Here is a 27,808-nt window from a genome sequence, read left to right as displayed (position 1 = left end):
ATATTTAAGGAATCTATCATTGTAGTTATTATCTGATTGCAATTTATAGTAAATGCTTCTACAGCCATTATTTAGAGACTGTGTGTTTATTATAAATGCCATACCTTTGCAGGATGGTGGTTGTAGACCTCTAGCACAAGCCTTCTGAAGTTCTCAACATCGCCTGTCCCCCAACTCAACCAGGGTGACTATTTGGTAATGGGGTTGACCCAAATCTGCCTCTAGATGCAGACACTGAAAGCCAGAACATGACCAAGACCTCAAGTTGGAATCACTATAAACCCCAAGGCAGCACTACCTGCTTGATCATCAAGTCTGTGGTGGTGCTACATCAAAAGCCCAGCTGGATAAAGCTGGGTTAAAGCAACTCTTCCCAGCTCATCCACCCAGGTCAGATCTAGGACCCAGTCTTGGACTATGCCTGTTTCCCCCCACGCTTTGACCTGACATTGTGCAGCAGCACTTGTCAGACTTCCTGACATGTTGGCATTATAACCAGAGTCACCCCAGCTGCTCAGCTTAAAGGAGGACTGGGAGAGGAATCAGCCCTCCAATCCCCATATGGGACAGCTGCATATTCTTGCATTGCAGGGGGTCGGACCCGATGATCCTCAAAGTCCCTTCCAGTTCTATGATTCTATCTGATCCCTCTTTCCCATACCTGTCCAATTCAGCTTCAGAATCTCAGAAGTGACTCCTGTCCAATATGCCAGCCTACTGAAACACTAAAACCAAATCATTGCTTTTTTTTTTTAAAGCAATTGCTATAAGAAATTGGGGGGGGGCAAGGTCACTTTTTAAAATTAACCCCCTTTAATCACTTTCTTGTAACTTTTTGGCTTTCTGAGCTGCTTTCAGTGAATTTCTGCTTAGTGTAAAGTATATTTAACTCTGTTTCCGTTGCACACGCCAGTTGCAATCTTCAAGTAATCATTCATTATTTCCTAAAGAGTAATCTTGATAGTGTGTGCACAGAGATAATTACACATGTTATCTCAAACGCTGATCGCTTTCATGCTGTAACAGCAGCACAAAACATGGAAAAATATTAGTCAAAACCATTGTCACCCTCTTCAGAATAAATTTCAAGAGCCCCAAAGAGAGAGCATATTATCTCGCTATAATAAAGATCGCATCATGAGAAAAGGAGTCTTATCAAAAGAGGGAAATCAGAAGCATCCTTCTGTGTTGTTCGGATGGGAATAAGGAGGAGTGGGTGTGAATGAGAACTGCATTCCTGTAGTCTCTTCTTGGGCTGTTCAAAGGAAAATCCACAGTCCCTGCATTTCCCCACCCACCACCAGCCCCAATAAATGTCTGGTTGTATTGTGCAGGAATTGCTCTCGGCGAAGGCTGGGCATTATTGGAAGGGACTGCAAAGGATTTCTTTTTTTTTTTTTTTTTACTAGGAGAACTGACTGCTTTGGTGGGTCTCAATTTTTTTGTCTGCCTTGCCATGCTGGCATCTTTTGATCCTGAGATCTTTTGACGAAGGGTAGGATATAAATCTAATAATAAAAAATAATAAATTTGGTGTGGTGTTCCGATACAGTACCATTATCAAGCATTTCCTTAACAGGTTTGGACTTAGGCAGATATTGGAGGGGGTGGAATCACATAGATAATTGGTTCAACAATCCAGTATTGGGATCATAACACTTCAGTTCAGACTGCAGGCAAGCGTTCATGTGATTTAATGCCGCTCCGTGAAAAATACTAGATATTCCTGTGTACAGTCATACCTCAGGATGAATACGCTTCGGGTTAGGCAAATTCGGGTTGCGCTCCGCGGTGACCCAGAAGTAACGGAGTGCGTTACTTCCGGGTTTCGCCACGTGCACATGCACAGACCGTCAAAATGACGTCATGCGCAGAAGCGCCAAAACGTGACACACGCAGACGCGTGGACACGGGTTACATTCGCTTCGGGATGCGAACGGGGCTCCGGAACGGATCCCGTTCGCATCCCGAGGTACCACTGTATAGAGAAACTAGCATGGAAATACATCCCCTCGTCTCTAGTTTTATTGTGTAGGCAGAAGCTTTCAACTATGCTAGTCCTCACCTACAATCTTATGTAGTACAGTATGTGTTTGCCATCTCAGTGAGAGGTAGGCCAAAGTATATTCAGAAAGCAGTGTTCTCAGGACTCCTATAGGCTGTGTGGAGCTTCTTGTAAATATGGTGAAGGGTTGTGTAGTGTTCCTCTGGACATCTTCAGGGCAACAAAGTCTGATTTCACACGGCGGGAATATTTTTAGCCTGTGCTTCTTTACTGTAAGATAATACTTGCACCGATAGCAATAATTATGTGCTTTCAAGGCTGGATTAACCAGTAATAAGAGCAAGCTGGGGATGATGAAAATCCAAATTAGCCTCTTGCAAATCTGTTAGGAACAATTCCTTTTTCAGCCGGTAACCTAGCAACTAAAATAAACTGAGAGAGAGAGAGTGGGCCCTTTTTGACATATAATGTTCCCAACCTGCTAAATCTTGTCCCAGCCTGTTAAACACAGGTTCAGATGCCAGCTAATGACATTTACTGTTTCTCAGGTCAACCTACCTTACAGGGTTGTTCTGATTTTTATTTTTATTTTAAAAGGAAATTGCTTGTGTATTCACTTCCCTGAGCTGCTACGAAGAAGGCAGGATATAATGAAAGGCGATGTTCACAAAGAGGGTCAAGTTGTAACAGCAGTGTTGAAGACAGTATTCTTCTGTAAGCCAGCTGGGTGGAAACTGCAGGAGGGGAAGGAACCTGCTTCCCTGCTTCCCATAGGGATATGGTAGACCACTGTGGGAACAGGATCTTGGTGGGCTACTGGCCTGATGCAGTCTCTTCTTCTTCTTCTTTGTTTATACCGTATTTTTCGCTCTACAAGACACACTTTTCCCCTCCTAAAAAGTAAGGGAAAATGTGTGTGCATCTTATGGAGCGAATGCAGGCTGCGCGGCTAAGCCAGAACAGGGAGAGGGAGCGCTCCGTCTCGCTGTTCTAGCTTGGGGCTTAGGTGCGCAAAGCCTCCACAGGACAGCAAGGTGCCTTCATCCCGCTGCCCTCCGGAGGCTTCATGGGCTGTCCCAGAAGCCTCCGCAGGACACGGGGATGAAGGCTCCCCGTGTCCTGCGGAGGCTTCGCACGAAGCTAGAACAGCTAGAGGGAGCGCTGCGCAGTGCTCCCTCTAGCTATTCTGGCTTTTGGATAGCCCCCGCGAAGCCTCCGTAGGGCAGCAGGACGAAGGCTTCGCACGACTCTTGCGGGAAGTGGGGGGAAGGGACAGAGCACGCGGCTCTGTCCCATCACCCACCTCCCAGAAAAGCCCCCAAGAACCGCGCTTCATTTAAACAGCGTGCGGTTCTTGAGGGAGATGGGGGAAGGTACAGAGGGCAGCTTACCCACGCGCAGCCTCATCCAGGCAGGGGAGCCTTCATCACGCTGCCCAGGAGAGGCTTCAGCAGCTATCCCAGAAGCCAGAACAGCAAGAGGCTATCCCAGAAGCCAGATCCCTCTTGCTGTTCTGGCTTCTGGGATTCAGATTTTTTTTTTCTTGTTTCCTCCCCCCCCCAAAAAAAAACAACAACAACAAACTAGGTGTGTTTTATCGTCTGGTGCATCCTATAGAGTGAAAAATACGGTAATTTTTATTAAATTTTCTATTTTACAATGTAAAATATTCATTAAACCACCTTAAAATGTCTTCTCGTTCCATGGTTCAATTTGCATATCATATATCCCTGCATATTTTACATAAACTAAACCATTCAGTATTCCATTAATATATCCATCAAAACTTGTTTACATTGTTGAATTTATCTTAACGTTGCCAACGTTTTCAAGTGTACACAGTTCCCCCCCATATATTCAATAAACTTTTTCCAGTCTTTAAACATATGTTCTTCTTGTTCTCTTATTCTATAAGTTAGGTCCGCAAGCTGCACATATTCCATCAGTTTAAGTTGCCGTTCTTCTTTAGTTGGGACCTCGCTCGTTTTCCATTTGGGGGCTAACAAAACATGGGCCGCAGTGGTGGCATACATAAATAGGCTTTTTTTTGACACCTGGGAATTTCCAACAGCAGGCTCTTCTTAGGCTGTTAGGATTGCAGAAGCGGTTCAGTGCATTGTACAACTTACCCAGGGATAGTTTGAAATACGGAATGCATTGTACCATGAATTCTCTGTGGGCTAACGTCCCGGACATCTTGGGTTATATTAATGCAAACTTTCCATGGCAGCCTAAGGAGAAGGACAGGTAGCTGTGGAAGCATCCCTGGGTTTCCATATGCCAATAGCGCTTTGGACAGAAAACTTAGCGAGCTCCCAAATAATTTCAAAAGTGGTGTATGATATTGCTTGGAGAGTTGCTGTTGACAAAGAAGGGAGGAACTTTTCCCATTGAGTGTATGTTGAAGCCATTGCCTGGGCTGTGGCCATAGAATTTAATTAGAAATGGATGTGCATCTCTAAAGCATCATCTTAGGGATGTATAAGATAAAAGTTTGATGCTCTTAATGTTCGCTGCTATATCTCAAGAACTTGCAGCGCAGCTGTTGTAATGATAAATAGCAATGTGGCAACAATTAAGAGTTTGCTTTAGCATTAATGAAACTGTTCCAGCCTTAAAGCAGCCCTCTCTTTTTGACATGTTGGCACTTATTTAAAAGAAAATGTCAGGGTCAATATAAGCACACATACTGACAGTTCAGCTTTTTACTTTAGTACAGAAAAGTGTTTGAAATTCAGCTTTCATCAGAAATGGGAACACTGCCTGCTTGAAATAAAACAATAGCTAAAACCTTCGTCATTTTCCACTTATGAAGCCATGCTTCCATTAAAATAAACAATGCAAACTGCAGCAAGCCAAAATCATTACTCAGAGAAATTTTTGCTTTCGTGCCATCCGTACTCGGTCCAATTTAAAACAACTGCATTCTGGATCAAATCAGTGAAAATCAAAGAATCAACCAGCAATTTCTTTTTGCTGAAAGTACTAGATAAAATCTGGGTTTAAAATGTAATAAACATGAAGAATCCTGGCTGCGTCTACATTGCCGTTCAAGGGAATTTCCTATTAGAGCACCACTCAGAGTCCCCCACCCTGGTTGCCAGTGACTTTGATGTTTGGAAGCGAGGTTCATGATAAATTTCTGATGTGACCCTGAGCTTCGTTAACTTTAACCTCTAAGGGTACTAAGTGGTGTTTCATTTTTGGTAATGGGACACTTGAAAGTGGTTCTTTTAAGCACAGTGTGTTTAAATCCACAGGAGGAGGAAGCAATGTTTAAGCATGGCTGTGGATGCTTGTGTCCCAGGCTATCTCCGCCAAGTCATTGTATTTTACTTTTCTCAAAGTTCATTTAGCTTCTAAAGCAGAGGTTCCCAAACTTATTTGGCCTACCACCCCCTTTTCAGAAACAAAAATGCTCAGTCCCCCATATCCCATGGAAATCTATATTCTTTAAGTGAACAAACAGAAAGATGCAGTGACAAATTTGTGTTTTTTTATGCATTTGTTATAACCCTTGCATTTTGTGTGTTTGTTTGGAAATAAATAAATACAACTATGTTACATCGGTAAGCATCATTGCACAACAGATGAAACGTGTACAGTTTTTCAAATTTTTTATTCAACGCCCCCCAATTGCACCCCTGGATCCTTCCAGCGCCCCCCCCCCCCCCGCGGCAATATTGCCCACTTTGGGAAACACTGTTCTAAAGGTTAACAAAAATTGGGTAGAGAAAAATAGAAGTGCTCCCAACCTCAGCCAAAGAGCTTTTAAAAAAACATCACTGAGTACATCCAGAGATGCAATCAATTCTGATGACACCAAGAAAACTAAGATGGTAAAAGGGGCCTTGTGATAACTCAGCCATGATTTCTGCTTTTGCCACTAGCAATGATTTACCGAACCTAATGAGAGAAATTAAGTGGTAACAATATCAACTCTCTTCAAAACTAAATGCTCATCTATCCAGTATGTCACACTTCTGCCATTGTTGCATCAGCCATGTGGTTAGAATGCAGCTGCAAAACTGGAAGGTTTTGGAAATAGGTTGTATCATAATTTAAGATCCTCTAGTTAGATTGTGCCATAATTTGGGATTCTTTAGTTTTTCAGCAGGAGCGGGGCGGTTCCTGAGAACCTATTGTAGACCAAAAACTTCCAAAATTGTTTTGCTGAATTATTCCATCCCATTGAGGAGAAAATTCTGAAGGTGGCAATAATGAATAAATATTTTCCAGGTTTTCCAGTGGTGAGGTCTGAATTGGCGATGACAGAATGCGGCTTTGTTATGATTAAAGTAATACAAACTGTATTTGTATACAGTTATTCCCATTTTGTTCCCATTTGGGAAAGATTTCCACTTTTTAAAGTCATTCTTCTTGCTATTTACAGAGACACGGAAGGTCGGCGGTTCGAATCCCTGTGACGGGGTGAGCTCCCGTTGCTCGGTCCCTGCTCCTGCCAACCTAGCAGTTCAAAAGCATGTCAAAGTGCAAGTAGATAAATAGGTACCACTCCAGTGGGAATGTTAATGGCGTTTCCGTGCGCTGCTCCGGTTCTCCAGAAGCGGCTTAGTCATGCTGGCCACATGACCCTGAAGCTGTACGCTGGCTCCCTCAGCCAGTAAAGCAAGATGAGTGCCACAACCCCAGAGTTGTCCTAACGGTCAGGGGTCCCTTTACCTTTACCTTACTTCCTGTTGGAATCTAAAATATATTTTTGGTTGCATTACCCAAATTTCTAAAATTAGTTTAAAAAATAAAAGACCGGTTACTTGTGTGTTCATCTAAATTATTTAAGGCATCACTTTGTTCTCATTTATTTCCTATCACAGTTGCAACCTTGTGGCTCAAAGGTGTTGTAGCACCTTGTGGGCCTGGAAAGCTGGCTAATTACCGTATACGTTTAGTAGCACATTTTGAAAGAGCAGTATTTGGCACACTCAGCCTTAATCATCGCACGTTTCAGGATTATATGTGCTGAGGTTGCCTGATAGCTTCTTATGTTTTGTGTTTTCTTAATGCAACAACTCTTTCACAATTCACTCTCTCTGCAATATAGTACAAGCTTCCATAGATTTATGCTCCATAATCAGTAGTTTATAATAAATTAAGCCAACTCAGGCTGTGCCATTTTTCTTTTAAAAGAGGGGTGAGGCACTCCGCTTTTAAAATGTTGCTTGCATGCATTATGTAAATGTTGTCCATAATTATACAGTCATCAGAGGTGGTCGTAATTATACGAACATCCAAATTCAACACACAAGCTTGCAAGTGCCAACATAACTTACCAGGTATTACATGTGAAATGTGACCATGCTGTAAATAATTCACAGCAGCTTGTAATTATTTTATATAAGAAAGGCTTGAAGCAACTTAGGCAGAAGCTGCATGCACAAATCAAGCAGACAAAAATTTAACTCCTATGTGATACCTCTTGTGATCCAGAAACCTTTTGGGATTTTTCTAGGTATTTTTACTCTGCTTCTTGGGCAAAACAAGCCCCCCCCCTTAAAGATTGCAATCCTGTACATGCTTCCTTGGGTATAAGTCTCACTGCACTCAGTGGGAATTATGGCTGAGGCGGCATGCGCAGGATTGTGCCTTCGCTTTTCAACTTGAGTTTTGTGTTGGACGTTAAGTTCTGGAAATGGTTTCCCCTTTATTTTGTTATCAGAAAAAGTAAAGTGTTTTATTTCTTTGTTTATGCTGCCTTTTCAGGAAGTGAAAAGTAAGAAATGAATAATAAAAACAGTAAGGTAAAGGTAAAGAGACCCCTGACCATTAGGTCCAGTCATGACCGACTCTGGGGTTGCGGTGCTCATCTCGCTTTATTGTACAGCTTCCGGGTCATGTGGCCAGCATGACTAAGCCGCTTCTGGCGAACCAGAGCAACACACGGAAACGCTGTTTACCTTCCCTCTGGAGCGGTACCTATTTATCTACTTGCACTTTGACATGCTTTTGAACTGCTAGGTTGGCAGGAGCAGGGACCGAGCAACGGGAGCTCACCCCGTCGTGGGGATTCGAACCGCCGACCTTCTGATCAGCAAGTCCTAGGCTCTGTGGTTTAACCCACAGTGCCACCCACATCCCATCAATAAAAACAGTATCCCCCCCCATTAAAAATAAAACAACATGGTTTTTGCTTAAAGAGAACACAAGCCCAACTCACCAGATGTGACCAAGGCAGGATCAAAACTTCTGGCTTCTTTAGGCATATTGTTCTGTAATTTGTTCCGTAATCAGCCTTGGTTGACCTTTGCAGGGAATGGGGACAGGGCGAAAGTGACCTCCCTTCTAGTTCTTGATCTTTTGTTGACTATTGAAACAGTTGACCATGGTATCCTCGTGGACCGGCTCCAGGAAATGGGAATTTGGTGGTACTGTGGCATCTTATTTCTGGGTGTGCTTCTTTCCACCTCCACAACAGAAATACTAATTTTTTTAAAAAAATATTTGAATAGCAATTTATTCTGCATTTGCTTGCAGGGTTTCTTTTTGACGGTCTCGCCGGAATCTATACTGAAAGTGGCATCTCAGGCTTCTGCAAACAACAAGATCTTCACTCTGAACCTTTCTGCACCATTTATTAGCCAGTTCTACAAGGAGCCCATGATGAAAGTTCTACCTTACGTTGACGTCCTGTTTGGGAATGAGACGGTGAGTGTTGTTGGCCTTTTTAAAAAAATAATAATATTTAATCATTTTTTCAATACAAACAACAACCACAGAAGACACAACAAAAACCATAATAACACTACTAACACAATTTAACAATTCGAATTTGGATACTGATATACCTATGACTGCACCTTTTTAACAATATTTCCCCACCTCTCCTCCCCCTACTTCCCACCACTGTCCGCCTTATCGCTTAAATATTCCTTCCAGATTTCTTCATATTTATCCATTCTTAATTTGCGTCGACATGCAATTCGTTCGTATGTGGCTAGTCTGTCCATATTAGCAATCCATGTGCTCAATGGAATCTTTTTGCGGCTCTTCCAATTCATCAAAACAAGTTTTTTTGCTTCTAAAATGGCACGGTACATCCATTTTTTTTTTGACCCCTTGTAATCTCCCACGTTTCCGGAATATAATTTAGAATTAAATTCAATTTGCCTAAATAACAATTTCTTTTTATTACTCTTGCCACTGCTCCCGGACCTGTTCTGGGGGCTGGGGTCGGGGGAAGCTTGGGCTTCCCCCGCCCCAGCCCCGCGGCTAAAAATGAAGCCAGGACAGCAAGCGGGATCCACCCCACTCGCTGTCTTGGCTTCTGCCAAAGCCGCGCACAGCTTCTCCCGGCTGGAGAGGTTGTGCATGGCTAAAGAGGAAGCCAAGACAGTCAGCGGGATGGATCCCACTGGCTGTCTTGGCTTCTTTGCTCTTTGGAGGGGGGGGGGATTCTTTCTTTAAGTTTTGATTCCCACCGTGTTCTGTTACATTGTGTTAGTATGCATGTTGGGAGCCTGTGTTACGTGTAGCCATTTGCACCATGTAGCAACTTATGTTCCAGCTTTGAGCTGTATCTTTGTGATTCACATATTAGCTGTATTTCTGCCCCAATGGAGGGGGGGCGGCAACTTGCAAAATCATCACTTTCATAAAGCAACAGGTCACCATAACTTCTCTATTAGAAGCTCACTCAAGGATTTCCAGGGGTGCACATTATCACATTTATTGTGGCCCTTTGGGCCGCCACCGCAGTACCTGTGTGATCACCCAGTGCAGATCTGTTACCTGCTTACCCTTCCTTCAGTGTTCTTCTGCAGTGTAGTTTTGATTCTGTGGATTGCACATAATATTTTTACTGGCCACTTGCGCATATCAGAGTCACTGTTAATTAGTGTCCTAGTGCACACTGCTGAATCACTCCTTTTTCACTAACATGAGGAGCAACAAACCACGAGCCTTGGCTTAACGTGACATGCAAATCTGCACACGTTTTATTTTCCTCTAAACAAACCATGATATTAGCCCAAGGTTTGTTTTTGACTTAGCAATCGTTGCTTGTTTGGGAGAAGCAAACCTTAAACAATGGTTTGCATGTTACGCTAAGCCAGGGCTCATAGTTTGTTGCTCCTGGATTGGGGAAGGGAGAAGCACAGTGGGAACGATTAGCTGTGCCTAACTCACAGAATGCCCCTTTAGAGAGAAAAAATAAGATGCTGGCTAAGGTTTGAGATGCAGAGAAATTACAGTTCAAAGCAGCAAACTGAAAATCTGTCGTCATTTATAACCTGAAAGCAATGAACAAACTAGTTTTAAATACCGCATTTTAATTTTGAATACCCAACTGTATATGAATTACATTGATGATTTATTCAGATATAAATGTCCATATTTTCTGAGCTGCACGGGTGCTTTTAAACCCACTTCAACAGCTCAGTGGAGTAGATCAGTTAGAACATTTGAACTGATGCCTTGATCACTTCTTTGCAATTTTAGCTCATTGATATTTATTAACTAGGCTTCACATAATAAATTTAAACGTGGGCTATTTGGTATAAAAGTAATTATTGCTGCTATCCAATTATGGCTATTCAGTGCTCATTATGCAGCAATACATGACTGGCGACCTTGATTATTGTCATTTCTTTTAATTATTATTAAATTTAGTTTTCTGATAGTGTCGTTTTGCAAATGGTTCTTAGGCATAATACCTTCCAAGCCTACTGTAATCACTAGATAATTAACCTGCCAGGATTTAAGCACACTCAACTTTGCCTCAGGATGCTTAACAGTCAAATAAGGTCAATTATCTCCTGATGGTAACAGCTTTGTCACAAGTTGCTGCTTAATTCATCTGCAAATCTACTCACCTCCAATAGACATTTTGCAACCCAAGCTAACTTTCAGTACTAATCAGAGCTATTTAAGTTGTCAGAGGACATAAACTTTAAATATTATGTCCAAACGCCGTGTGCTTGATGAGCAAAATGCTACTGCCTTTGTAAGCAGGAAGGAGTATGAGTATCAGAAAGTGGATTGTTGCGAACATGGTAGAAGTCGTGGGTGTCCAACTCATGGTAGCCAAGGAGTTGTAGTATGTCTAAACCAGGGCGGCCCAACTTTTCATACCAAGTGGGCCGCAAGAGTACTTTGACACCGACCATGAAGGCCGCACACTGCTTTGTTGAGTACGGGTAGGAAAGTTGCCAGGGACTGCCAAAGCTGGGAAAGTGGTAACTAGGCTTTGGAAAGGAGGCAAGAGGACTCCAGGACCTGTCAAAGCCCTCATGCCTACTTCCCCAAATCCAGCGCCTCCTTACCTGGCTTTGGCAAGGCAGCATGAGGGCTGCGGGGTGGAGTGGGGATGTCAAATGTTGCCAAGAACTGCCAAAAAAGGGGCTTGAGGGCTGCATGATGAAACCTCCCTGGCTCGACAGAAACAGAAAAGCCCACAATGGCACAGTCTGGCTTGTATTTCTGCCAGCCTTTTCAGCTCAGTTTATTAAAGGCAAAACTACTGCCTGACAACAAGGGGGTTGTTGGACATGAACTTTGTGAAGGCAGCCAGCTTGGATGTTTCTTTTGAAAGGATAAAGCCGTGATGGATAATTCTATCTGTGGTTATTTGCCATGAGGTCAAAGTGCAGGTTGTATTGGTTTTGGTTTGTAAGGCACTCTTATTTCTTGTGGCTACGGGAGGTAAGAACTCTTGCTTGTTCTGCCTCACACTGTTGGTTTGGGGCTGGTTCCTGTCCCCATTCTGTACCAAAGAAGACCAGTAAGGCTGGAGGAGGGTGACTAAATCCATTGGTTTCTATTGTGGAGTTGAGTTAGCTATGCACTGGGGACCTTTTCTGTCATTGCTCCCTGTGGACTGCTCTCCCCAAAGAGGTCCAATTGTTGCAGAAAGTACTGTATTTTTTGCTCTATAAGACTTACTTTTTCCCTCCTAAAAAGTAAGGGGAAATGTGTGCGCATCTTATGGAGCGAATGCAGGCTGCTGAGCTATCCCAGAAGCCAGAACAGTGAGAGGGATTGCTGCTTTCGCTGCGCAATGATCCCTCTTGCTGTTCTGGCTTTTGGGATTCAGAATATTTTTTTCTTGTTTTCCTCCTCCAAAAACTAGGTGCGTCTTAGGGTCTGGAGCGTCTTATAGAGTGAAAAAATACGGTACGTTTTTGGCACCAGGTTGAAACATGTTTATTTCCTCTGACCTTTTAAAGGGTTATATTGTCTCCATCAGCTTTTAGTTTCCAAAATCTTCTGCCACTTCTCAGTCTCTATGAAAGATGTTATTGGTTATTGTATTTGTATATTTGAATTGTTTTTATGTCTTAGAAGCACTGCCCTTGAATCCATTGGATGAAAGGTGGGGTAGAAATGTTTTAAATAAATAAGTGTCTTGGTGTTTCCAAGACAGCCTGGTTTTGAACACGCACCTTCCATAGGCAGTAGGTTGTTTTTTTCAGGCTCCCCAAATTAAAATAATGAAAACCTGGCACAGTTGCAAGAATACATACTCAAAGCATTGCTCATTAATGCCATTTTGACATTATGCCAGAATCCAGCTGCAAAGCCCTACCCACACATAAAAGTCAAAGATCAAGCTGTCAATGAAACAATTTCCTCTCGCAAATAATTTATGTAGTCGTGAAACAGTTTTCAGATAACACGCCCAGAGTCCTCATATTAAAATGGGGCGGGGAATCTTACAAAAAGCAATGTTTGGAAATATTAGGCTTGCCAAATATTAGTGTGTCAAACACATTATTCATCTAGATGCTTAGTTGTTCATGTATATTTATTTGCATGAGCTCCACTGAGGACAACATTTTCTTATTTCTACTAAGTACATTTTCATAATTTTATAGTAGTAAAAGTGTTAATAATAATAATAATAGGCATTTTTTTCTCCCCTCTGTCAGAGTCCCTTATAATGCCAATACTGTATTCATTAAAGACATTTTGTAAGCTTTGGCAGCCAATTCCATATTCTAATTAATAATAGAAATATGTGTGTAAGAAGTCATCTTCTAAGCTAATTACTCTAACCTGGGCTCCTTGGGAAGTGCAGGTTATAAAATAAATTAAAAAAAACCCGATACTGACATTTAAGACAAGCTCGTTGATTCTGATGTCTAGTTTGCTTTTCAATGCACCATAAGCAAATAGTAACTTGATGCAGTGACCTGTAATATAGAGAAGAGTGGACAGCACCCAAAGAAGGCTGCTTTCATTAGAGGTTTGATTATTATTTTTTAACCTAGTTTGGATCCTTTACATCATTTTATCCATTGTTTTCTGTGGAAGATACTGAATTTTCAATTATCAAAAGGCTGTGGCATCATTATCATTCCTGCTAAATTAACAGGGATCTTCTTCTTCCACACAGTCTAAGTATCTGATAAATTGTCTCTGGCTGGAAAATGAGCTACTCTACAGTACTGGGGAGGTTCGTAATGTCAATGGCATGCTGTAAAGATGTGCTGTGGGAAGGATTCTGAAGCAGCCCTGGGCTATTTCAGCTACGGAGCAAATCTCTTCTTTCTGCGCCCCTCCTTTCTGCTAGCTGCAGCAGCTTTACAAAGATGAAATACTTAAAAATCATAGCTTCGCCTTACAGCCGCCATTGATAAAAGCCCTGTTACTGGAAACGATCTGAATCACTTTGGAATTAATCATCCTAAATATAACAGCACATTTCTTTGTGACTCACCTGTTTCAATTAATCTTTCTATTTAGCATTGTTTCCTCGATTGCTCCAGTATAAATTCAGGTGCAATAGGTATTCTAGCATATACCTAGTATGCTGTAGGTGAAAGGAGAAGCTGCAGCTCAGGTATTTAAGATACTTTAATGCTGCTTTCAACCACACACCTTTTGAGCTGTTCTATTAATTTAGAAATTATGCCACCTTTCTTAAAAACTGATGTTTCCACCATGAAAAATGTACTGGAGAGAGGTGAGCGGTGGTATAGAGCAAGCTTTTCTTCTTAATAATAAAGATGCTTTCCAATGGCTGCTCTCTGTTAAAGGAGAAGCATGTTGATCCTTCTTAGGTGCTTCTTAGATAAGGAATGTTAAAATAAAAATGTTAAGCTCCATGAAGTGTCATATTGCGAGAATATTCTGCTGTGCACTAGCATTTTTCGGAAGTAAGAATAATATTTGGCTGTTAAAAGTTTACAGTGTCTTTGAGGTGGCGCTTCTGGAAAATTGACACAATTGCTAAAACTGCACAAAGAAGCACACAAGTTTGCCACCTCAGTGGTAATTGTATTGAGGCAAAGCCTTTTTCAACTGGAGTAAAAAAAATGGGGCTCACCTGACTTTTGTTGTTATAGGTTTCCAAAAGAAAAAGAAATATACCCATTCACCATTAGAATTGCCATTTAGATCAACTAGAGACAGGGCTTTTTCGGCTGCGGCTTCAATCTGGTGGAATGCTCTGTCACAACAGACTAGGGCCCTGCAGGACTTGACATCTTTCCGCAGGGCCTGCAAGACAGAGCTGTTCCACCAGGCCTTTGGTCAGGGCGCAGCCTGACTCCCTCCTTTGGCAATCTTTACAGAACTTTAGTTTATGTTTGCCATCAATTTTGATTTTAATTAATTTTTATAATGTTTTTAGAATGTTGCACTATTTTAGTGTTGTTAGCCGCCCTGAGCCCGGCTTCAGCTGGGGAGGGCGGGATATAATAAAATTTATTATTATTATTATTATTATTATTATTACGGTATATTTTAACGAGCCTCTTAGTTTTATTATTTTCAGTATATCAATACTCAGGACCCCAGCCTGTTCCTCCGATATGCCATTCCGAATCCATTTCCATGTTGGTTGATCTGTGCAGTCTTTCTGTGTTTTGTATCCTCCTCAAATAGTAGTGGCCAAAACTGGACTTGATACCATATGAAAGGTGTTGCAAACTGCTCTGCCTGTCATAGAAACCAAAATGGCATTTGCCTTTCTGGCGAAAGAAACGCATTGCTGTTTCTCATTTTTATGAGTTTCTCGTTTTCCTCTTTCTAAAATGTAACTGTGCTACATTCTAGTAATCCTGATTATTAATACCATTTTGACTATTATTCCCTTTTATTTAATGTCAAATTGTCCAAGCTTTTGTATCATCTGTAACGTTTATGGGGAGCTTTCATTTCCTCCAAGTTTTGTAATAGGGGTTTCAAACAGCCCTGTACCTGAAGGCAGACTCTGAGGAGCATCTCGTCTCAGATCCTCCCATCTTGTCTCTCTTCTCCCCCCTGGCTGAGAGTGCACAACCCACCTGTAGTCTGGATAAATAATAATAGACACAAGCACATAATGATGAGAAAGCCCACACGACCCACACTTACACCTTCCCTTCCCTAGCTCACCCAATGGAGGAAAATGGGCATAAAAAATTAAGTCAATAGGCTGTGAGAGCAAACAGCAGACGAGAAAGAATAAAAGGTTGAATATAGAAGGAGAGAGAAAAAAGGAAACTGAGCAGAGGAGAGGGGTAAAGAAGAACATCTAGACACATATTTAAAAGTGGCAGATTACTTGCCAACGGAGGAATATAGGACTTTAGAAGTTGCAAGACAATCCCTTTGGCCATCAAAGCAGTAAAAAGGTAGAGGACCATTGGACGGTCAAGTCCAGTCAAAGGCGACTATGGGGTTGTAGTGCTCATCTCACTGAGGCCGAGGGAGCCGGCATTTGTTCACAAACAGCTTTCTGGGTCATGTGGCCAGCATGACTGAACCGCTTCTGGCACAATGGAACCCAGTGACGGAAAACAGAGCACACGGAAACGGCATTTACCTTCCCGCCGCAGTGGTACCTATTTATCTACTTGCACTGGCATGCTTTCGAACTGCTAGGTTGGCAGGAGCTGGAACAGAGCAATGGGAGCTCACTCCATCGCGAGGATTCAAACCACCAACCTTTGGATCGGCAAGCCCAAGAGACTCAGTGGTTTACACCACAGCGCCACCCACGTCCCTCATCAAAGCAGTACTATGAATCTAAAGCGCCTGATGTGTAGGGGCTTTGCAAAGGACAGGTCACAGGAGATGGTCTGAAGGCGCAGGAGGCCACCACTTGCTGAAGCTAAGCAGGTCTAGGTCTAGTCAGTGCCTGGATGGATGATTGCTTAGAAACCACATTCTCACTTCCTTGGATTCCATTATGAATGAAGGGCAGGGCACAAATGGAAGAAGGTGGCTATGTTCTGCCTCCAAAACTGAAAGCAGCAATGCTTCTGAATGCCAGTTGCTGGAAAGCACAGGACAGAAGGGTGCCCTTGGGCTCAAATCCTGCTTGCTGGTTTCCCACAGGCAAACCGTTCAGCCACTGTGAGATCAGGATGCTAGACTTGGCCTGATCTGGCAGCAAGCAGGCTTTTCTTATGTTCTTAAGATAAATAAATCAACATCTCAGGATTAATATTTTCAAGTAAAATTAGATGTGGAAAGCAAAAATTAAACCTAGCTCCAACATTTTGCCAAAATTGTACAACTTCTGGGCAGCATCAAAACATGTGAATCAAATTGGCATTAGCTTCATAACACCATCAACATGAATCATTTTCACTGTGTCTGAGATGGCATAATTTATCAAAGCACAAATATATGGGATAGGATTTAGGGTTTTAGTTTGTTTATGTTTTTCCTTGATAAGCCAGAGGCCTAAATCTAAGACAGTTAATCTAATAGATCAGAGCATTTAATTCTATATTTGACGGGCTACAGATAGCTATAAAACCAAGCCCAATGTAGATGCTAAGTAATATGATGGGTTTTGAAAGTTTTTTTTCACCCCACAGATGGGAAGCATATTTGTTTGGACAGGCTTTTAGAAAAGTGTAAACTCTCTTAGTTTATTTTTTTGCTATTTTATTGGGGCTTCTTTGTGCTTTTTAAATGCTTTTTGCTATGTTTCGTTCATAGAAGGTATTTCTATTGTGTTTTAAAGTAGCTCATTTTTGTGGTTGACTTTTCCACCTTGAGTACAATTTGTTTAAACAGCAGGATGTAAATGAAATAATTATATTAATATATTCAAATACATACAATAAGTGCAACAACTGCATCTAAAGTAGGATAAATGTGTTCAAGAGAAAAATGAAAAATTTCAATGAAGGAAAAGACAGGGTTGTGGCCAATGCTGCTGTTCTGCTCATGAAGCAGACTTCCACTTCTGCAACAAAACCAGCAACTCCACTTGACTTTAATCTAGACAAGCGTATTGGCAAGGCAGCTATGGCAATGGCTCCTCTCTCCAAAAGGGTATGGGAGAAGGTGAGGCTAACAATGAACATCAAGATGAAGCTCTACCAAGATTGTGTGGTGAGTCTTAGGGTAGTGAGAAGTGGGCAACTTACATCCACCAGGAGCGATGCCTCAACACATTCCATATGCACTGCATCAGGAAGATTTTGGGCATCACATGGCAGGAGAGGGTCTCAAACAAATATGTGCTCTCCCAAGCCCACATCCTCCCAGCATTTTTGCATTCCTGTCTCAACAACATCTCCACCAGCTTGGTCATTCCACAGAACAAGATGGCAGGATCCCCAAGGATGTGTTTTAGGCACCAGGCCCATTGGCACACCAACTTTACGCTACAAAGATGTCTGCAAACAGGCAGATGCAACTGATGGACTATATGCAACTGGCGGAGATGACTGGCAGAATCCGAGACTTGGGAGAAGAAAGGATGGAAGAAGATTGGAAGAAATTTAAGACTTACTTACAAAAATATTATGATTTATTGGAATGTTAAGAAAGATGCTTAGTTATAAATAATTGGCCATCACTAAAATAGATCAGGAATTGATGACAAGAGAGATTAAGAAAAACAAATTTGCAGGAGAACTATTTTATTGTAATTAAATAAGCGGTTATAAAATTTGGAAATAAGATGATAATTTGCTGGACAAAATTCATTAATGATGCAAATGGGAGTGGGAGGCGTGAGGAAGCTCAAAGAGGATATGAAATTTTGTTAAACAAAGTAATACTGTTTATTGTTATTGGATGTTTTTTTTTCTTTTCTGTAAAAACCTTAATAAATATTTATAAAAAAACAACAACAAAGATGTCTGCAAACAAAACATGAAGGCTGGCAACATCAACCCCGCCATGTGGGAATCCCTTGCAAACAACCACAGTGCCTGGAGACAGTCAAATTGTGTAGCCACAGCAGTTACTAGAGGAGGAATGACCACTGTGAGGAGCACAGAAAGGAGAAGCATCATAGTACATCTGCATCAGCACAACCAGATGTCTTCATCTTCCCCAGCTTCAACAAAACATGTCTCCCATATTGGTATCTACAACCACAGCAGGAGCTGTAACTCTCCAACAGTTTGACTTCACCCTCAAAGGCACACTCTTGCATTGTCTCCCGAGACAGACAGATGCCAACAACTCAGAAATACTTAATGTATGAGAAGTAGTCCAGTATCTGATATAATAATTCCAGTAATTGATTATGATTATGATTACTTTCTGGATTTTTTTCTGGCATGAACAAAGGTTAATGTAACAAAGTTGGTAAAGGTAAAGGGACCCCTGACCATTAGGTCCAGTCGTGGCCGACTCTGGGGTTGCGGCGCTCATCTCGCTTTATTGGCTGAGGGAGCCGGCGTACAGCTTCCGGGTCATGTGGCCGGCATGACTAAGCCGCTTCTGGCGAACCAGAGCAGCGCACGGAAACGCCGTTTACCTTCCCTCTGGAGAGGTACCTATTGATCTACTTGCACTTTGATGTGCTTTTGAACTGCTAGGTTGGCAGGAGCAGGGACTGAGCAACGGGAGCTCACCCCGTCACGGGGATTCGAACCACCAACCTTCTGATCGGCAAACCCTAAGCTCTGTGGTTTAACCCACAGCACCACCCGCGTCCCACAACAAAGTTTGTAGTATTCCATAATTGATCAGTTCACTATTTCATTGATGGAATGTGTTTATACTTCCATTTTGAGGCCTTCTTCAACTCTAGCTGCTAACAGATTTTCAACAAGTTGGATAGATTGCGTTGGTGAATGTGAATTCTTCATGTGTTAACTTTAAGAGCCATAGACCATTATGTTAAAACATGACACGGGTACCTTGAGAATGCACAAGCTTGCCACTAAACCCATCACCAGGCAGCTTTCCCATGAAGATACCATGTGGGTTGAACCAGGACTTCCATATGGGAGCTCTAGAAATGGCCCCTTTGATTTCCACAACAGCGGCAGTCCTTTTCCAAAGTGCTGTGGCTATTTCAAAGACCATGAATGCAGCCTCCACGCAGAGACACTGGTTCACACAAATGGCACCTGAGCGCTGTCTGACTGCAAACTTTGCAGTGCCCTCATGCATGCATAGGGGCTATAGCCAAGTACAAACAGCCCATAGACAAAGCTCCAAGTCTGCTCTGCACTGTAACTTCCTTCATAGGGCTGATCTGCAGGCATACTCCTAGGAATACTGATCAAGAATGTTAAAAAGGTATTAGCATAAAGTACCCCATAACATTGCTAATCACAGCCTTTCAGTTAGTTGTAAATTCTCTTAATGGGCTGCTTCAGTAGTAATGTACTGTCCGAGAAGGTTTTCAAGAGCAGGTAAAATATCACCTTACCACATTTGCTGGAATAAACTGATAGGACACACCAAATGTTTATTTCTGGATTTTTGGACTTCAAAGGAAGATGTACTTGTGCCAGTTCTAAGACAATAGCTTCTTCCATGGTCGCCTAGCTTGCTCATGTTTTATAAGCCTATTTACTTCGGTGTTCATGATGAAATAATAGTTACCATAACCATGATTGTGCTGATCTAGAAAAAAATCCACGTTAACTAAACTATTATTGTTTTCCACACAATATTGAGCTTGAAGTTGTTGCATACATTGCTGAATAATAAACAAACCCAGTTGTCTTTAAAAAAAAAATGGCAAAAAGTGAATAGCATAAATAGGTATCTGGTCTCCCAAGTAACCAATACTACAATTCATGTGCTAAAAGCTGCCAGCAGATGTTCCAAAACTATCATGATCCCACGATTGCTGGGAGTGCAACTGTTTTCTTAACTATTGTTCAGTTACAACTGCCGGTCTATTCTAGCTGTAGCTATTGTTGGAGCCATACAACAGAATAGACATGGCCTGCTGTGAATTACGTTGTTTCTGATTTGCAGAATAATTATTGGTGGTCTCCATCAGGGCTGGCCCTACCTTTAGGCAGAGTGAGGCAATTGCAGATGTTGAAGGTCAGCACCAGCGCACCTCAGACATTGATCCCCACCCCGCCATTCCCATATGTTGGAGGTCAGAGCTTAGTGTACCACAGGCCTTTTCATATACAGTATCTCCTAAATTAGCCTGCTGCCATCAGGTGCATTGGAGGAACACGATCCTGTTACCAGTTGAAGTAAGATTCAATTACAAATCCATTTCGTTTCTGAACATGGAATGAGGGTGCACCAATTTCTCCTTTATCTTAGGTAGCATAATGTCTTGAGCAAGCTCTGGTCATAATGATGTATTTCGTTATTCAGTTATTATTGGATTTGCGCCATAAGAACATAGTTCCAATGATGTGCTGACTCAACCAGTTAGAATTTCCTAGTGAGCATGGGCATTTAAAAACAAGTAAAGTTCTGTTCTAAACTTTCAAGATTCCTTTTAGTCCTCTTTGTTTATGTAAAGCAATGAAATGTTAGTTCTTCGAGAAAGTCAACACAAAAGTAAAATTGTGGGGGCTTTATATCCAGAATAGCAGAGTATAAATCTGGAGTGTTCCACGCATGTAGTGTGTTTTAGATTCCCTGTGTTGGTCATGCAATCACTCCCCTTGATAATTGGCACACGGTTTATTGGCATCTGAATTTATTATATCATGTAATATGTATAAATCCCATATTTGCTGATGCAGAATTTTTAACAGCACTCTCCTTTACATTAGAAACAAAATTCAGTTAATTAGCAACTGTGTTTTTTCTAGAAGCTGGAATTCGGAGCTTTTGCCCCAGCCATTTACAACTTGTTTTTCTTGGAAAGAGCAAAGTATTTGAAAATAGTGGGGAAAGGGGCCCTCTAATTTCCTTTTCTGCTGAGGAGTGCAGAGCCCCACTTCTCCCATCGACTCCGGGAATATTTCATTTTTTTCCTGCCTTTAAGGGTATATAAATAAAGCCTACTGGCAGAATTTACATTATCTTTGTACCTAAGCCAATTTGTAAAATGGTTGTAAAATTAAATCATATAATTGGAAGGGCTATTTAAACATTAATTGGTAATATGATACGGAGCAGCTCAGCGTTCCCTTTTGTCCAGATGTGGACAGAGTTAATAGAAACTTTTAAGACATTTGTAGTGTGTTGGAAATGTTGCTTTAAGGCCAGGCCCCAGAAGGTCTCTTTCAAAAAGAGGCTCAGCCCAAAGCCCCAGAAGCTGGGGGTGGCAGGAGTGAGCCTGTATGAGACCCATTGTGTTGCTGCTTTTATTCTTTGTGCAAAGGATCTTTTAAACGGCCTCGGTCCTGTACACCTGAAGGAGCGTCTCCACCTCCATTGTTCAGCCTGGACACTGAGACCCAGTGCCGAGGGCCTTCTGGCGGTTCCCTCATTGCGAGAAGTGAGGTTACAGGGAACCAGACAGAGGGCCTTCTCGGTAGTGGTGCCTACCCTGTGGAACACCCTCCCTTCAGATGTGAAGAAAATAAGTAGCTATCCTATTTTTAAAAGACATCTGAAGGCAGCCCTGTTTAGGGAAGTTTTTAATATTTAACGCTGTATTGTTTTTAATACTTGATAGGGAGCCGCCCAGAGTGGCTGGGGAAACTCAGCCAGATGGGCGGGTTATAAATAATAAAGTCATCACAACATCACTACTGGTTCTTGACATAAAAGTAAATATTACACATGATGACTAGATTGCACTGCCTTACCCCATTTTGGGAACTGTTTATCTGGAAATACCAGAGATTGAATTTAAGGATTTTTATTATTATTATTATTATTAAAGATTTTCTTGTTTTACAGAAGTATGTGTAATGTCTCTCGTATTTTTTCCATGGAACATTTTTAAAAATCAGTTTCATTTGTTGAGACATGGGGGGGGGGAGATGTTTCTATTATGCTTAATGTATGTAGGGTTTGGTGTCAGCGTTGCTTGTGCTGTTCACTTGTGTCCCTTTGGTGGTGAGAGAGGTTGGGCTCGGCCTAGGGTGTGGTTGTTTGTTTGTGATTGGCTGTGGTGATCTTTGTTTTCGTGTGTGAGTGGGGTGGGTGGGTGTTTTGGATCAGGTTAGCCATATTGATTTGTATGGTGTTGGTGGATTATTGTCATTGTCTTGTTGGGCTGTGATATGTGATAAAGGGGGCGTCTTCTTTTGTTTGTCAGTTTCAGTTTATTGGTTAATTTTTCTAGTAGGGCTGTTTCCCATACTATTTGGTACCATTGGTCCATGCTTACTCCGGACAGGTCTCTCCAGTGTCTGGTTATGGTGTTTCTGGCTGCTGAAAGTAGGTGGGTTATGAGTTCTTCAACCCCCCTAGGCACAATAAAAAAACAATGGGAGAATGACATAGGCTATGAGATTAACCCCACTCAATGGACCAGAATGTGGTCTAAACCCCCCTTTAAATCCATATCAACGAAAAGAAAAGGATTTTATTTTTTTTAACCTTGAATACATGACTTTCAGAACAGCAGAAGCAGCTCGGAAGAGAGGCATTCAGGGATATATTTTAAATAATTTTAGAAGTTGTGCGTCCTTGTTTCTCAATTTGATCCTTTTACATGGTTTTGTATGTTTTGTGGTATTTTATGCGTTGTGATTTGCTGTTATTTTTATTGATTATAGATTGGTAATTCTTCATTGTGACTGAGAAGTACAAACTGTTTATTATTTGCTGATGTATAATTTTACTGTTTACTATTAGATTCTGATGGATTGTTGAATGTTGTTTATTTTAAAGTTATTGTGACTTTTTATATTGGATCAGATTGCTACTGTTTGATGTTTTATTATGTTTTTATATGTGTCAGAGTGGCTGGAGAAACCCAGCCAGATGGGCAGGGTATATATTATTATTATTATTATGGTTATTATTATTATCACACATAACATTTTGCTTAACAAGCATCATTGAGATTGGTTGATGTTGTTTTCTATACCACTTTACATTTTTAAGAAAAATCTCATAGCAGTTTACATCACATTAATTAAAACATCAAAAAAAATTGAATAAAACATTACTGAAGAAAGTCAGTTATAAAGTAGGCATTCAAAGCAACACAGTTAACAGGAAACTAAAATATTATCTTAAATATTTCAAAACAAAGCATTGCTAAAGGAAGTCAGATATAAAATGCACATTTAAAACAGCATAATTAACAAGAGAATAAAATATTAAGCACAGAACATCTGCTACCGATGCTGCCAATCCTGCCAATGGTGGTTCATGGCGGGCGGCTGTGGAAGCTCGGGCTCAGTGACTTGGGCCTTCACTATGAGACAGATGAGATGGTCTTTGGCCTCCTCAGCAGCCCCAGCTCCTGTAGTTGGAGTCAGTTGGGGCCTTCTCCTTCCAGGTCAGGCAGAAAAAGTCTTGCATGTAAGGGTGGAGGTCCTCCAGGACTCACAGCAAAGATGATTTCATTATTTACTATGTTTTACCAATTTTTGTTATCTTGTTTTGGTGTTTATTGACCAAAGCAGGTGGTTTGAACTTATATGGATGGTAGACACAAAAACAGAATGGCTAGGTCAGCTGAATTCTGGAGTCCGAATCTTGTTCCTGCCTTGGTTTTGGAACTGAAACTGCATTGGTCACTCAAGCCAATGGCCTTTGTCAGGAGATGGACAGAGGAGTACAGTGGTACCTTGGGTTAAGTACTTAATTCGTTCCGGATGTCCGTTTCTTAACCTGAAACTGTTCTTAACCTGAAGCACCACTTTAGCTAATGGGGCCTCCTGCTGCTGCCACGCCGCAGAAGCCTGATTTCTGTTCTTATCCTGAAGCAAAGTTCTTAACCTGAGGTACTATTTCTGGGTTAGCGGAGTCTGTAACCTGAAGCGTATGTAACCTGAAGCATATGTAACCCAAGTTACCACTGTACAAACCTGATAATTTCTCCCGGACCTCTAAGAAACTTTTGATCACCCATAGCTTCAGACTATTATCCATCTAGGGCTTCTCTAGGTCCCTTTGAAAACAAACACAAAAGTTTTCAGCATTCTCTTAGATCTTACTTGCCAAGTTGACCCATACCTTCAAATTAGAAAAAAATAATTATCTCAATTTCTTTATCCGCAGTAGATGAAAGAAGCGGCATTTCTGGACATTTAAAGGAACTTGCTTCTGTGTACACTGATCATTAATTTTTAAAATCTTACGAAACTTTTTTCTGTGGCTTGGGGAATGCATTGAATTTCTCCTATAAGGTTTTTTTGTTGCATTAAATATTAATATTTCCATTCCCATGATACACTTAGATATCTAAGTGTAAACATAAATTCTGTAATGATCTTCCAGAGATTTGTGTATCCACATTAATTTAATATCTCTTTTACGCTTTTGATTGCAGTTTTCATTGTTTCATCAGAAGTCACCACTTCGTTGGGGGCTCATTTATTAATTTGTTGTGAGGTTTTTCTTTTGAGCGTGTTTGGGATATAATTTTATGTTGCAAGTCTGAAAATGGGCCCTGTTCATGCATGCATTTTCAAGAGAGGAAGTAAGATGGAAAACACATTCATTGCAAGCAGTCAAAACCCGTTACATTTGTGTAAAGAAAGAAAAAAAGATGCTCTGAAAAATGTGATATGATTCACCTGTGTTCTTTCAAGGAAACAAGGCCTCTTAACCCTAGGATTTTAGTCCTAATTTTATTACTCCTTCCAGTAATAAGCCTTGAGTCTTTTTGCAGTCTTCTACTTTCTTTCAAACATCTATCGCTCATTAAAGTCCTTTTAGATTAGATTTAATGGTAGCTCACATGGTGCTAATTTCTTTTCAGTCTGTAGTATTTTTGATTCTAATCATCCTTCACCAGTTTTCATTTCAATATTTTTTGAAGTGTGGAATCTCATAAAGAGCAAGATTCCTTTTTCTTTGTGCAGTGCCTTGATTTTTAAAACAGTCCTATTTATATAGATGTTTATAGATTATAATAGACTGTATGACAAAAACATATGAGAGATGTTGGACTAGGGAGGAAGTGCTGGTAGCGTAGGTTTTACAGTTTGGGGATACAAAATACAGGTCTAGATAATAGTTATTATTTGTAGCGGAATTTCAATATGGCTCAGATGCATAGAGCTGTTGCAGCTTATTACAGATGGATACAGTGGCAATTTAGCTCTAAGTGATTTCTTTTCAGCTGTGATCTTCTGGCAGGTAACTGTGAGGCTATTAAGTAAGGAAATAATTATTAATGAGACAATAGTAATAGCATGCAGCTAAATAATGATAGCAAAAACCTTGGAACTTTTAAATTTTGCCGCTGGGAACCTGAAGAAGCAGCTTAGACTCCATGCAATATGATCAACTTAGTTATTTTCCTGGTTTCCTAAAATAATTTGTATTTTTTTAATACAAATCAGCACATCCATAATAAGAGCACAGACTGGCACTGCTAGAGAGTGTCAAACTTCAGAATTGATGTCTTTCTAATCTAACTTTTTCTTTTCATGGAGATAATAATATTCCTTGCTTCTTCATGATGATCTACCTGCCTTCTAAGCACCAGAAAATAATTTTAAAGGTGTTTGTTTTGTTTTGTTTTGTTTGTTTGATTCTGAGGCTGGTTCATCTGTGTTTATTTGTGCTCCTGAAGCCCTTTATAGGTAGGAGTCCCACAAGCATGTTGAGGAGCATTATGTAATTATTAAATCTCCCATACCAAAGACATGCATGCCAGCTGAATAATAAATCATGACCCAGGATGTCTGCATTAACCAACGTAATCCATTCTCTTAACCAACACAGACAGGCTGCCTCATAATAAATTTGCAGATCTGGCAGGGCAAAGCCTCCTCTTTCTTTTGTATCTGTCATAATTTTATGTTTAACTCTTGGCTTTTCTCCCGCCAATAAATTTAGAAATGCCCCTCTTCCATTCTTTGAATCAGCCTGAGTTACTAACAATTGATATTGATTGAAATAAAAACAGCAGCCTGGGTAATAGGTTCATTTTGATAGCTGAGATTCTGCCAAGTAGGGAAAGCTTCATAGCAGGGTCTTAATGTTTTCTTTTAGATGCTGGATATTCTACATTTCATCAGTTGCCATCATAGAATTGAATAGAGCTGGAAAGGACCTTGACTAGTCCAGAGGAGGAAGAAACGGGGGGGGGGGGGCTGAATGGTGGAACCCTGAGTTGAAGGGAACTATACTTCAGTCGCTTGGAAAGGGGAACCAGGGATTCCCCCCTGACTTTGCTGCAGAGCGGAGAGCCTTGGGTGGAGGGTTGGGAGGGTTGTGGCAGCTAAGAGGGGAGCCAGAGCAGGAGCCCAAACAGTGGGATGCAGTCCTGTTGCTAAGATCCAAATGCTACCTTCGCAGTTGGAAATGTATCCACTCACTCCCAAGGAGCGCATGTTTGCAATGCCAACGTTCCCGCAGGCCAAGCAAGTCTCACGAGTGCTTTTTTCCTTTATGATTAGGAAACCTTATACCATACATTATATGAGAGGTGTAAATTAGAAGAAATAAGGAGAACTATTTTTTAAAAATGGGATTGAAGCATGATAACCAAGCCTTTGCAGAGTGAGAGAGGAGGGATGCCACCATTCTTATTGCACTGGCTGGGGGAGAGTAGCAGCTTGGTTTGGGTGATGCGCTGCAGGGGGTCCCACAGCAATGCTGTAGAACAGAGTGTGAGAGGCAGGGGGTGCCCAATTTTAGCATCACACGGGGCGCCACTGAAATTTAAGAGCCCCAAGTCCACCACTGCTCCTTCCTCCTCAGTTTGGGAGCAATGCACTGGGTGTCCCATGACTCTTATATCTGATAAACTTTGTTATATGATGTGTTGTTTTTTTTAATAACTCTCTAGTATTTACCTACTTATATTACTACATTTAATTATCCTGACATGTTGCAAAACCTCAGTAAAGGTACCCTTTTGAAGATTGTGGAGGAAAGGAGCGGTTTCTCTTGCAAAAACTTGCCCTGTAATAAAGAAAGGCTATCACTAATGTTAAAAGGGGGGGAAACTACCTAAATTTAAGTTTTTAAAAATCAAATAGGGGGATAAGGATAAATTAACTGTAGCAGTACAGCAAAACCAAAATAGTTTCACAAATATACCAATTCAAGGCCAACTCTTGAAGAATTGTTGGCATTGATTCACAGAGCATCATCATCTGGGCTTCTTCTAGACCAAGAACTTTGGCTTTTAATTTTATAGTATATGGCATTCGGACCTAGAAGTACGCTAAGACACAACTGTTCTGCTCCTGGAAGTTTTGACTTCTCATATCTTTGTTGTGTCTGGTGTATCAGTCCTATGTTAACTTAGAAGCAAGTCCCGTTCATTTTAAGTGTGTTTAGGAATGTGGCCCTAAACAGGATTCATCTGGTTATAAACTGAGCATTGATCAGTTTTAACAAGCCTCATTCCAGCCACTTCACTTCTCTGGAGCATAGATAGTCCCACATAATAAATACCAAAGAGTCAGCCACGGTAAAATCTGTGCAAAAGTATAAGTGCTTTTAAGCTACAACAAAAAATAAGGTAAATTGTTACTGACCTAAGAAAACTAGAAACAACATGAAAGTGAAGCCTACCACAAGGTCCTGCCACAAATAGCAGTTACCTTTTTTTATTGCTATCTCTTGAGTTTTATCTCCAGTTTC

General features: G+C 41.1%; 1 protein-coding gene across 2 annotated transcripts in view; it reads left to right on the top strand.

Moving 5' to 3' along the window:
* Positions 1–27,808, top strand: part of ADK (adenosine kinase) — a 199,760-nt gene that overhangs the window by 120,699 nt on the left and 51,253 nt on the right. For both annotated transcript variants that reach the window (XM_081913767.1, XM_081913768.1), the window contains exon 7: positions 8,498–8,668. In XM_081913767.1, coding sequence (XP_081769893.1) covers positions 8,498–8,668 — 171 coding nt within the window. The remainder of the gene's footprint in view (positions 1–8,497; positions 8,669–27,808) is intronic.

Source organism: Podarcis melisellensis, assembly GCF_964234715.1.
Source record: "Podarcis melisellensis genome assembly, chromosome: 5".
Lineage (NCBI taxonomy): Eukaryota > Metazoa > Chordata > Lepidosauria > Squamata > Lacertidae > Podarcis > Podarcis melisellensis.
This window is presented reverse-complemented; position numbering and strand designations above follow the sequence as displayed.